Below are 13,063 nucleotides of genomic sequence, written 5' to 3' on the forward strand. Positions count from 1 at the left end.
TTATTCATAAAAAATATTGATATTATATAATTATCGTCATTCTAAAAAAAAGTAAAAGTAATTCGATAACAATTTATTGATCTTCCATACGAAGTAATTAAATTAAAATTATACAATGAAATAAAAACGAAACATACATACGATCTCGCATTATTATACCTAATTTATTATCGCTTATTATTTACAATAATTATAACAATGCCAAAAAAGATCGGCTCAATTAAAATTTTAATCAAAATTCAAAATCTTTAATATAACGAAAGGAAGATCATTCAAATTAAAAATAATATTTCTTATGTTCCGTGTTACACGTTCATAGCCAACGGGCGATATGGAACAAAGTTTCTAAATTTGTATAACTTACGAATGTAAAGCAAATACGAGGAAAGAGAAAAAAGAAAAATACACACATTGTACGATAGAAAGAAAGAAATAAAGAAAAAGAGAAAAAAAAGAAATATATACGAGTATTATTATACTTTGAAAAAAAATATATAATGGAATAAATATTGATTCTAAATTCCTATAATTAAACTTTTATCATGTCGATTAAACTACAAAATAAATTGATGCTGTTTAAAATGGAAAAAAAGAGAGAGAGAGAGAGACAGCAAAATGATATAATAAAATTGGCAGAGAAAAAATTGAAAAATGAACGAATGAAATGACGGAGAATGAGAGGTCGAATATGATTCTTAAAACGAATTTAATGTGTCTCCGAGTATTTCGAATTTGTCGATGAATTTGAGAGAAGTAATGATCAAGAAAGAAAAGAAAAGAAAAAAAAATAAAGAAGTTAATTGGAAAAGTTTACTCGTAGTCTTCTTCCGCAGGTCGAACTTGCGGGAATCTTCTGATCGCTTGGTGCTGTTGTGGCTGTGGTCGTCTATGTTGAAGAGGTATATTCACTTCTTCCGGGCTATGAAAAACTTGGTTCACTGGTAAACGAAATTGCGGAAGTTGGATTTGAGAACGTGCCGAGGAAGGAATGCTGTTCAATGCTGCTGATGGTTGACCGCCGACGAAAACCTGAACGAATTTGGAAAATTTTAATAATAAACAGAAACGACGATCTTCTTATAGTAAGAAAAACTATTGGGATCGTCATCCGCGATTTTTTATTTATTTATTTTCCCAAAATAACGTGGACTCTTCTTATCATTCGAGTTGATTTAAGCAGAGCACGATAAACGATGGCGCAGCATAGTTTAATGAAAAGTGCAATAGAGAAGGCCGCAATAGTAAGCAAATTATAGAATCAAGCAAAAGAGAATATAAAAAAGATCAAAAAGCTTGAAAAGGCAAAGGAAGAGAAAGAAAGAAAGAGAAAGAGAGAAAGATAGAGTAGGAGAAAGACAACATGCACAGAGAAATCCAATCTATATTTCAACTTTATAGATAACAATAATGAACAACAACATGCGAATAATAATCACGTTGATCACGTTAATTACAAAAATCCTTTCATTCATTGTATTTATTTTTTTTATTTTTTATCTTTTTTTTTTGTTTTTGTTCTTTCTTTTTCGTGCTTTTCATTAGAAACAAGGCAGATGTTTAGACACTTCACGAAAAGAGAATCCAAATTGTAGTGGACGTCAGTGTGCTGGTATGACGAACTAAGGGGAGTCTTCAGAAATGATATGGTAACGGTACCTGCTGCAAAGGACGTCTAACAGGCGATGGTGCCGGTGATGGAGTAATCTGATAATCTCCTGCTTCTCTTTCATCGGTATATATGTCAGCTGGATAATACCTCTCGCTATATCTCAAGGTCACATTAGGTTTCGTTTCAGCTTCGGCCAAGTTCAATGGTTTGTAAAGATACTCGTTGACGAAATGATACTGAGAACTCTTCTTGCAACTGATATCACCGCTCGGTGGCATGCAAATCAAGTGAACCTAGAACACGAACACAGTTAATGATCTTTACTTGGTGAAAAGCGAAAGGAGTATAGTAGTTATCGATACGCGATCGTTTACGTTTACTTCGTAAGAAAATACGAGGTGCTTTTATCCCGGAAGTTGTTTGAATAAATTGGCAGACCAGGTGCACTCTTAAGTCGATTAGAATTTTTAAAAAGTTAAGTAGCATATTCTCAAACATGTTACTAATCTAGCTAGATCGTAAAGTGAAAATGTTCTCGACTTACCTGATGGAAAGTAAATCCTTCTGGACAGATCCATGAATGTTTGGCATTTTCATGACAATAATGGAATACCTCGCAATGCAAATCTTCATCTGCATAATATCCTGTTTGTTTGCCAACACAATCGAATTTACTTTGTGGAAGAAGAAGCGTCAGACGATCCGGTTCCTCTTTCTCTTCCTCGATTTCTTCGGCGTTGATCTTCAAATACAAATGATTGTATTAGACAAATTATTAATAATCATAATAGTTGATATATAAAAATGTATAATTTACATACCGGACCATTAGGACCAATTGGACCACCACCACGAAGAGGTCCACGTGGTGGGCCACCTCCTCCTCCTCCTACTCTTACACTCGATTGATAATCACGGGAACCATCGAGTGGCGATGGCGATGGTTTGCGATACAACTTAAATATAAAATGAAGATCAACATGATTCGATCAATAGAACTTAACAATTGTAATAATAGAAACAAATTTGAAATTACAGGTTGTTGATTATTAGGATTTCTGTAAAGTGGTGCTGACGATGGAGTTGGTGTTACTGCGTTATCTTCGTAACTGTTATCACGAAAACCTTGACCACCATTTAAGGCAGACGTGTAAAGTGGTCCTAAAGTTTGCTTGCCGGAAAGAGTAACAGCTCTTGTATCTAAATCGTAAGGATTTTGAGCAACCGCTGTTGCGGCTACGAACAGCAGACAAATTCGATGCATTCTGAAATATTCAACGAGAAAGTCAAGATTAATTCAACTATTATAAATGTTTATGATCGTTCTGTAATATACTGTAATTAGTATAATTGATAGATTTCATTTCTTATATTTAATGCACACGCGCGCATACATTTATCGTAAATGCATATAAAATACTTAAGCGAAAGTAACCTTGACCATTGAAGTTTTTTCAATTATACAAAATTACGATAGATAATTAACGTTGTTTTCGTATTTGAAAAAAAGATTTGCGAGCTTATGTTCGTTACAGCGAAAGTAAGAAACTAGTTAAATTTTTAGAAAGCCAACAACGGGTGCGCTTTATTTCGGCCAATCGACAAGATCTAAACCACCACTTTCTATCATCTCTTTCTATCTCTCTTTTTTTGTGTCCTTCTTTTCTTTTTATTCTTTTCTTTCTTATTTTCTCTTCCTTCATGATCCTTTTACACGTCAATGAACGAACGTTTTCTCTGTTTATGGAAATAAACTGGAAAGCTAAATGCAAAAGAGATAAAAAGCACACATAAGAGTTCGTTTGTTTTAGGCGAAAAGAGAAAACACACTTACCTCGCATGAAAAATCGTTAAGATTGATTGTAAACGTTTACAATTAATACTAATATTTGTGAAGAGAGTAAATCAATGGTCTTTGGTGTTAGTAAAAATCAATTGATTTGAATTAATATACAAAGACACATTTGTATGTGGAGTGAAAAAAACAATGATCTTCGCCAAATAAAACAAATTTCTATTTCAATTTTAATAATGAAGATTGTTAATGGATCGATAATCATATAAATGGTCTCTTTGTTAAAATAAAAATCAATAAATTTCAGTCAAAAGATACAAAGATACATTTGTATGAACAAACTACTGCAAATTAATTTTTGGATGAATTTAGAATACGAATTAGTAGGAATATATAAATTAATAGGACAAGACATGTAAATGGTCACTTTTGTTAATAAAAATCGATCAATTAATGTCAACAGTTACAAAGAGACACATATATGTGTATAAATGATGGGAAATATTATCTCGTTCAATCAAAAGAATTTCCGTTTCAATACTCGCATAAATCTCTTTTCGATGAAAGTTGTCAATGTAGAATATTTTACAAGACAAAAAATGAATAGTCTCTTTTGTTAATACAAGTCAATCAATTAGAGTCAACAGTTACAAAGACACATTTACATAGAGAAATTATGGCAATATTGTCTCGTTCAATCAAAAGTGTTCGTATTTCAACTCTCACGTGAGTCCTTTTCCGATGATCGGACAGTTAAACATTTAGTCAATTATTCATTTTTATAGCGCATTTATGGTTTGCGTGGCAAACAGCTGCGTGGAAAGCGTGTTACTACTTTCTAAGCGTGCAAAACTCGGACAAGTGTTTGGTTTCACGATTCGTTAAAGATTCTTTATCTGAGACGAGATTCATTCGATCAAAAATAAATCCTTCCGATTATCATTTATTTAATATTACATTTGCATAATCATGATGAAAATGGTGAGTATGATGATGATGATGATAAACTAATCAAAATCATTTTTAAGTTAGTTCGATAAGATCGATTTTATCGTTGATTAATTATTCTCACGTTTGCCTAATCACGATAATTATTCGATCTGTCTCAATAAATCTTTATGATTTAATCGATTTAATTTCTTTTTTTTTTTAATTATTTAGTGTTACATTTGCATGATGATGATAGACTAACGGAAATTATTCATAGTTCGATAAGATCGATCTAATCACTAATTAATTAGACTTCTGTTAGCCTAATTATAATGCTTGTTGCATCCTTTTAATGCACCTGTTCGCTATAAAATTGAAAGTGCAACCTAAAAGTTATGACTTGTTATATAAGATTCCTTCTCTGTAGGTAGAGGATGAAAAAGGTTAAAAGTTAAATATATTTTTATCATTTTTCGTTAAATGGTAAACGTGTTATTACGTAAATTAATTCCTCGATTAATTAATTATAAATTATTATAATATTAAATAATTATTAAATAATTAATAAATCGTAAATTAAGTCCTCGTTATAATAATGTTATAATAAATATAACAAGAAATCTTTAATGCATCCGATCAATTTATGAGAAGATAAATATACAATATAAAATATAAGTATGTATTTGTGTGTGTGTACAAGATGTATTGTTTATTGGATGCTTACTTTCCAAGTAATTTCTCGTGATTATTATAATTTATACGTGACTTTGAAAATCGGTGGTCACGATTTTCTCATTTACATTTGAACGATCGATCGATCATTTCAATTGAGTTTCCTTTAAAAAATAAAGAATGAAATAATCGAGATTGTTAACGATTTGGATGATCGATATTAATGTTCATGACTTTTTCGTTTACATTTGATCGATACTTATAAGATGATCGATCGATCGTGAGTATTGAATTTGAATTGCAAAATTAATAATGAAATAATCGAAATTTTTAACGATTTTTACGATCGTTTTTAAGATTTTCACGTTTATGTTTCATTAAAATGTTTCATCTATCGATTATTAAAATCAAATTTTATCCAAAAATTTAGTAATGAAACGATGAATCTTTTGAACGATTTTGAAGATCGATATTAGAATATTAAATGATTGATCGATATTAGAAATTTCAATTGTCCCTGGCCTGTTTGAGTTCGAAAAATTATAAAGGTAATTCTGGTTTGAAGTTGATCGTTAAGAAAAGTGGCTCGAGACTCGATGAAGTGAAAGTGAGAGGGGGCTGCGTATAAAAATCAGCTCGACAAAGAGGAAAAAAGAAAAAGAAAAAAACAAACGTGTCTGTATCGGATATCTCGAAGTCGAGTTATTCGTTGTATATATGTACTATATATTTAAGTATATATATATATACTTTGAAAGATATCAAAAGTACGCTTGCAACGCTTGGAAAGGACTGCGACTTTTTGGTTCTACTCCGAATGTCACGTGGAATTCAATCGTTCCGACATGATTCCTTTTCTTTCCACCTTCTTTTCTTTCTATCTTTCTATTTCTTTGTTTTTCTTATTTCCTTCTATTTCACTCCAATTTCTTTAATCCCGTAAATCCGTCAGGATAAGAAAATTGTTCGCATATTTGTCTCCCTTCACTTTGAATTTAATTTTGATACTATTCGGTGAATCCTTGCTTAAACTTGGCGTTAGATAACTATAATAATAATAATAATAATAATAATAATAATGATAATAATTAAAAAAAAATTGAAATAGACCAACGTTATTGAGTACATAACTTATAATTCATTGTTAGATAATTATAATTAAAAAATAAATGAACATTATTGCACGCGCGCGTACAACTTTAATTTACGAAGCTGGATAATTGTAATGAAAGAATAGATGAAAAAATATCCAGTAAAAGTTTAATTTTAAGTTAAATAATTTTAATAAAAATATTATTAAAAAAAAATTCAATACAAGTTTGATGATTTGATACCAAATAATTATAATAAAATAATAGAAGAAAGTGATTAAATAACATTTTAATCTGTAACTAGATAATTGTAATGATAAAATAGTTAAAAAATTATTGATTATGTTTCAATGATTGACAAAAACTATTTTATCAGATAAAATAATTTTTGTATATATTCGACTAGCTTCTCTAATTAATTTTTTTTACGAAAGAAGTAAAATCATAAATTCGATCATGCATATTGCATAAATATCGACTGCTTTCATATGATATTTGCGTAGGTAAGATCGAGCGCGATAAGTAGAGGGAAATAAGAGAAAAAAAAAAACAAGAAAGAAATCAAATAAGTCGATTAAGATAAAGACGGTAACGTGCACAGGAATTATTTCGTAGAAAGTTTTCCGAGTAACTAATTTATATCGAACTAGTTTTGAATAGACGAAAATTTAGCTATTTATGGATAAATATTAAGATGTAAGACATAAAAATTTTTCATTTAATAAAATATTTTAATTGTAAATCTACACGTAAGAAAAATAATAAATGCATGTATGTACGTATAAATATGGTACATAATTTTAGTTTATGTCTTATTTTTTATTGAGTTAACACCGGTAGCTGGTAGTTTTATTCGTAATTAACATCCCGTCATTAGCAAATATTATTTGAAGTATATAGATATACTTAAATATTTACTTCCGTTCGTGTTTCGTGATTTCTCTTGTAATAATGAGACAGAATCATATAAATCATTGAAACTTTCAAATCGATAAAGAATAGAATCAATCGTGTAATACAAAAAAAAAAAGAAAAATAAACAAAACCAAAAAAGACAACTCCTTCCTGTTTTCACGTAATCGTAAAAAAAGAAGAAAAAATCCTATACTACTTACTAGATTACGTATTCGTGCTACCTAAATTGGTGCAATAGAAATTGTTCAATCTCCGATTCGAGATAAATTAAAATCGAGTCTCGCACCGAGTGGCTCAAATTAATCTCGAATTTTTTTTTATCGAGATTAGAATTGTAACGCGATAGACACATTTCTCCGATTGCGTATGGTCTCATTCCTGTGGTTGTAGCTGGAGAATAAAACGTTGAAAGTTGCGCAAGTCGAACGTAATACGATGTAGTATCGTATGGGTCAAGTATCACTGTCACTTCGATCAAGATTAAAATACTTTGGTATTCGTGTATTCATTAATTCAGAATCATCTGATTTCTTTTCTATTCAATTAATTCTAATCCAACGGTTTTGAAATATTTGATATGTGTTTGTTAAGTCAGTGATAACGAAAGAGATCTAAATCATGAAATGTTTGCATTGGTAGTTTTTTATAATTTGAATAGATTTTCTTATTTTACCTTTTTTTTTTATTACCGACATATGTACATATATATATTATCACATCATAATATAATCCGAATAATGAATACATAATAATTAAGTAATGTAAAGATTTATTCGATTAAGAAATCGTAAATTAAATCTTTCCAAAAAAAGTATCGTGTAATAAGTGGTTAGTAATTCGAATAGAAAAAACACGTTCGAGTGTAAGGAATTCATAATTAATGGTGATTATGAATAATAAAACAATAATATATAAATAAAATTTATTTAAAATAATAAATTAAAAAAATTGCTAGAATAAGAGGAAGAAGAAGAAACAAAAACGAAGAACAAAATGTAAAACATTAATTCTTTCTCTCTGATCCTATTATTTTTTTCTAAATTTATTATTATTCAAGTAGTTGGGATGTCTAGCAACGAGTGTAAGAACAAAAAAATGTTAGGGGATTTAAATCCGATACCTTAGAGATTTTCTTCGAAACGAAAAAAAGAACGTGCAGATATATCAGATCCGTTGGCGGTTCTTTTTAAAAACGTTCATCGGTCGAAGAAAGCAATTGCATAATATAAAAAGAGATAGTTGTCCCGCAAGTATAAATGCAGAGAACGCGGCTGTATAATATAACCCGCGTGCAGGACACGTAACCGGCCAACCACCACCACCACCACCCGACTGGTTCTGGACACGCTCTTAAGGAAATCTGGAGCACACTTTATTCTTGTAACGACATTTTTTACCAAACCCTTTGCAATTCTGCGCGAATTCTTTTTATCTATAGGAATTCTTAAATTGTATACAATTTTATCAATAAATATTTATATTTGCATTTCATGAAATTACTAAAATTATTCTCATTGACAGAGAGAGAGAAAGAAAAAAATGTTATTACGATAAAAAAATAAGTAAAAAACATAATTGAAAATATTGAAAAATATAGTAGTAAAAGTTTTAGTTATAATTTAAATCAAATAGAATTAAAGTAAAGTTTATAATAGAATGAAATAATTTTAATTGACAAATTTATAGAAATAATTTAAAATTAAATTTAAAAATTTATATGAAAAAACAAATGTGTAGTAATATAATAGTAATTAAATATTTAATCGTGAAAAAGAAATAGAATGAAAAAATACTCGTTGTCAAATTTAGAACCAATGAACGAAGTAACTTATTTTTATTGAAAAATGATAAAAAAACAATGTAAAATATAATTTTGATAATGGAGAAAAATTACATTTAAAAACAATTTGAAAAAAAGAAAAAGAAAAATATAATAAAAAATTGTGGAAAAAGAGAAATTAATTGAAAAAAAATACTCGCAATCGGTTAAAATCATAAATTGGTTATAATTTCTAAGAGAAATTGCTCGATAAGTCAAAATGGATGATATATGTATACATATAAACTGAAAGTAAATCTTTCAATTTATCGCCTAGCTCTATCCACGCGTGCAAATTCGTTCCTGATTCGTAGTAATAAGAACGACCGGTTTTCACGGAGGTTTCCGTGAGCGCACGTGTCATAACTCTTGGCACACCGTGCGTGACCAAACTAATTTCATACATTTTCCAACTACGACAAAAATGTATCGTTCATTTACGATACTCGAGCGAGTCTAATTAAATGTTACAATCGTGTCGGACGTTGCCCTGAAATCTTGTTCTTAGATCTCTCTATAAAGATATAAAAAAAAACAAATCTTTATAAATCTCTCTTATCTTAAAAAAAATAAGAAAATAAAAAACAAACATCTATTAAATCCAATAATTGGCACGAAGTATCCCATTAATTTATCGAGTTCACATTAAAATGCAATTTCAATGAGACACCGTCAATATCACACTAACATGAAAAAAAATAGATCGATATAATTTTTCAACGTTTGATCAAAATTCAACAAAAATAAGACACTTCACTGTTCTCTCGTTGGATCATCTCTTTCACGTATTCGAAGAAACTAACAAGTTTTTGTATTATATTTGTATCTTATGAATCGCCACGTTGATTGTTCTGTTCTGTAAAAAAGAAGAAAAGAAAAAAAAAGGAAATTTAAATTTTGGGAACTTCGCTTACCTGTTGACAAACACTAAGGTAGATTGAAGGAGAGTTAACAACGAGCACGTACACCGGATTGACAACACACACGAGCTTTTATCATGAGCGGTCGGCTCGTCATTCTCTTATATAGTGCTACCCGCTGAAAGTTGCCTCCACCAGGTATAAACTCAGGATTCTCTTTTATGGTGGGGGAGAGGAGAGACACTCTAACACTGTGTTCTCCTTTATCATCGATGCACCACACGACTTTGATCCGTCAGATCGTAGATCCTGTAAGAAAAATTTAAACTAAACATAAATTAGTTACCAATTATGTTCTGATCTATCTTTAAAAAGATAAAACAATTGTTATCGCGAGAATTTCTACGCGAAGAAAATATTTAACTTACATTATTGTCTCTTGTATGCTAATGAAGACCTTTCTCGTTGGAACTCTCTGCAATTAGGCGTCTCCTCCTCTTCTCTGTTCTACGAACCAACTGATTATTACTTGGAATGTGTATAAAGAATATTAAAATGAGTTTTTTTTTCATTTTTTACTTCTAAACAAATGTTAACTTTCAAAATAAACATTTCATAATTTCGAGTTAAAATTATTCTTAATAAATTAAATAAGAATAATGTTATTGTAAGAGAAGATTGAAATTTCTATCAATTAATTATAGAAAAAGGTATAAGAAATCTTAATTTTATGGTATGTAATTATTCGAATAAATAATGTTCGATTATAATTTTCCTTTCTTCTATCAACCGGATGTGTGTTATTGGAATCGTTCGAATTTACGGCAAAAATGTAATAACGATTGTTTAAAATCGAAGGACAAGAAATATAGTAGTATAAGTCTCCCGACATGTTGTATATATTTTTTTTTCATCGAAGAAAGTAGTCTTTATGCTTTGTTTGACCATAGACAGGAATACGCCCACATGAGTGGTCAATAATCTCTGACTCATAATACCTTTAAACAATAGAATGGATCCGCTTCAACATCCTATTATCTGTCGCACTTTCGGTGAACATTAGTTTGCATCCTGTTAATCATATTTTAACGAGTTATTTAAAAAGTCGATCAATTTTTTGTTTTTCTTTTTCTTTTTTTGCTATCTATCGATTTTTATCAATATTTTTATTTGTTTTTTTACTTACATAATTATTTATTTCCGGTTATAAGAAATATCTATTATTTTAGTAATAGTAAAAGACCTGTAAAGAAAGTTTAAGCGATCCATGAATTCCCACAAATTAAAGTTCCGTAAATTATTAAAAAAAAAAAAAGCAATTATTAGAATTTTAGATATTTGTAAAAGATAAAAATAATGTTTTAATTATCTACTAGATTCGTAGAATATTATTTATCTATATTTTATTTTTAATAGAATCTGAAAATGCGTGGAAATTATTTCATTTTCAATTTTGTACTTTTTAAGCTACAATAGATTAATTATTAGAAAAATTAAATATAAAATTTAATTTTTATATTGATAAAATTACTTTCTCCTCTTCTAAAATAACTTTCAAAAAGTTTATTTAATTAAATATTATTGATTAGCGCTAATAATTATTTGTTTAAACATATAATCGTTATCGTTATAACCTCGTTTTAATTGATCAAAATTGGAAAACAATAATATAAAAAAAAAAAATAGAAAGATCAAAAAAATATAATAATATTGTTGAATATTGAAAGAAGAAGTTTGAAATGTTCGATCAATCGAGTTACGGTTGATCGGTAAGCTTATGTCATCGATGCATAACATAATATATATACATATTTACGAAGACACACCCAACACATATACCCATATACACATATATATAAGTTGTCAAGAGGCTTTCGTTCTTATTTCGATCGACGTTCGCGAGACATCGCAAGGAGACACTTCCGAGTGGAATAATCTTGAAATAAAAAGGACGTTCCGGCTTTCTAACAGGTGCCAGACGAAAATTTCCTTTCAAGTAGGCCAACGTATAAGACGACTTTAAACTTTAAGTATTTTCGTTCTTCATTAGAATTTTATTCACGTATAATATATATGAGCAACTTACGATGTCAAGCAAATGTAAACGCGTGATTTTGTTAATCTCACAATCAAACAGACGACACACGGATTATTCTAAATCTCCTTGAACAATTTCATTTAAACGTATGCATTTCGTTACCGAGTAGGAAACGAGTGATATTTAAGCTACTGACAATACCTTGCCAGACTTCTCTCTTTGATTTAACGAAGTATATACATACATACATACGATGTAATATGTCTCGTACGTGTTTCAACATCAGGAAAGGTACTTCAAAAATGAAATTCTACCTCTGGGCAATAAGCTCAGAGTTTCAGGAGTTGTACGTATGATCTATATATTACGTATTCATATAGTATATCTTACGTTATATTGAAATTCTTTGGAAATATAATTAAAAAACTAACTTTGTTTTTTAACTTAACAATTTTGTTTTATTAATTTAAACAAAATTTTGTTTCAATGTGACTTTAATTATAAATTTATATTGATAAGTAAATGAGTATATTTTTTTTAATTACAGTATTATATAAAACTGTATATTAATATTTTAGTATTACTAAATTTCCAATTAATTTTTCGACCTTTCATCAATGAACTTACGAAAAAATATTCAATTTAATTTTCAGAAAAAAGAAAGATAGTAATTTGTGAACGTTTTTTGAAAAAGAACAAGTGAAAACAATGACCCTCGCAGTTTGAATCAAAAGAAAGTAAGTTGCACGATCCGATTCCATACGATTTCAATAAATTACGTGCTAAGCGGTGCGTTCGATTTGTCGAGGAGTGAAAAGTGATGAATCAAAGAAGCGGAGGAGGAGGGGGAGAAGGAGAAGAAATAAAAGGGGTGGGAGTTGAGGAGGAGGATTTACTTTTCGATCTGGGTGAAGATCGAAGGAATAAAAAAAGAGATCGAAAGTATCGCGTCGGATCTGTAATTTTCCTTTTCGTTCGTTTGTTCATTCGTTCGTTCGATTTACGGATCAGCGAATCTTGATTTCACACGTCGATAAATTCTTAGGATTTTCTAAAAAAACATTACAGGTCCTCCCAGCTAAGCTCATTAACATCGCTTTTGTAATCCTATTTCATTTTCTTGTAATTATTTATTTATTTATCATTTGAAGAAAAAAGAGAGGGTTGAAAATAAGGAGGAAAATTGTTCTTAATTGATTCGTTTATGGTTTGTAATAAGACGGTTAATTGAGAGAAAATGAAAATCACGATCTCGCGGTAAATTTAATTAGTGTTTGTATTAAATAAGAAAATAAATCGTTTAATGAGAACTAAAAGAATTATTTGTGCGTTTG

General features: G+C 29.4%; 1 protein-coding gene across 1 annotated transcript; it reads right to left on the minus strand.

The window, feature by feature from the left end:
• Positions 1 to 710: 710 nt before the first annotated feature.
• LOC122523269 lies at positions 711 to 9,965 on the minus strand. The gene is made up of 6 exons (XM_043644933.1): positions 9,746 to 9,965; positions 2,646 to 2,874; positions 2,431 to 2,565; positions 2,154 to 2,351; positions 1,657 to 1,902; positions 711 to 1,029 (listed from the first exon to the last, which is right to left on the minus strand). The coding sequence occupies exons 2-6, from the start codon at positions 2,871 to 2,873 to the stop codon at positions 811 to 813; spliced, it is 1,026 nt and encodes a 341-aa protein (XP_043500868.1). The 5' UTR covers position 2,874; positions 9,746 to 9,965; the 3' UTR covers positions 711 to 810.
• Between the last annotated feature and the right edge of the window lie 3,098 nt (positions 9,966 to 13,063).

Source organism: Polistes fuscatus, unplaced genomic scaffold (genome assembly GCF_010416935.1).
Source record: "Polistes fuscatus isolate 324 unplaced genomic scaffold, CU_Pfus_HIC Scaffold1, whole genome shotgun sequence".
In the NCBI taxonomy this organism is placed as follows: Eukaryota; Metazoa; Arthropoda; class Insecta; order Hymenoptera; family Vespidae; genus Polistes; species Polistes fuscatus.

Excerpts from the sequence above, each read along its gene's own strand:
- LOC122523269 (XM_043644933.1), bottom strand. The coding sequence starts at position 2,873 with ATGCATCGAATTTGTCTGCTGTTCGTAGCCGCAACAGCGGTTGCTCAA. Across the intron at positions 2,566-2,645 it reads ATCCTAATAATCAACAACCT|TTGTATCGCAAACCATCGCC; the intron begins GTAATTTCAAAT and ends TTTATATTTAAG. Across the intron at positions 1,030-1,656 it reads TTAGACGTCCTTTGCAGCAG|GTTTTCGTCGGCGGTCAACC; the intron begins GTACCGTTACCA and ends AAATTCGTTCAG.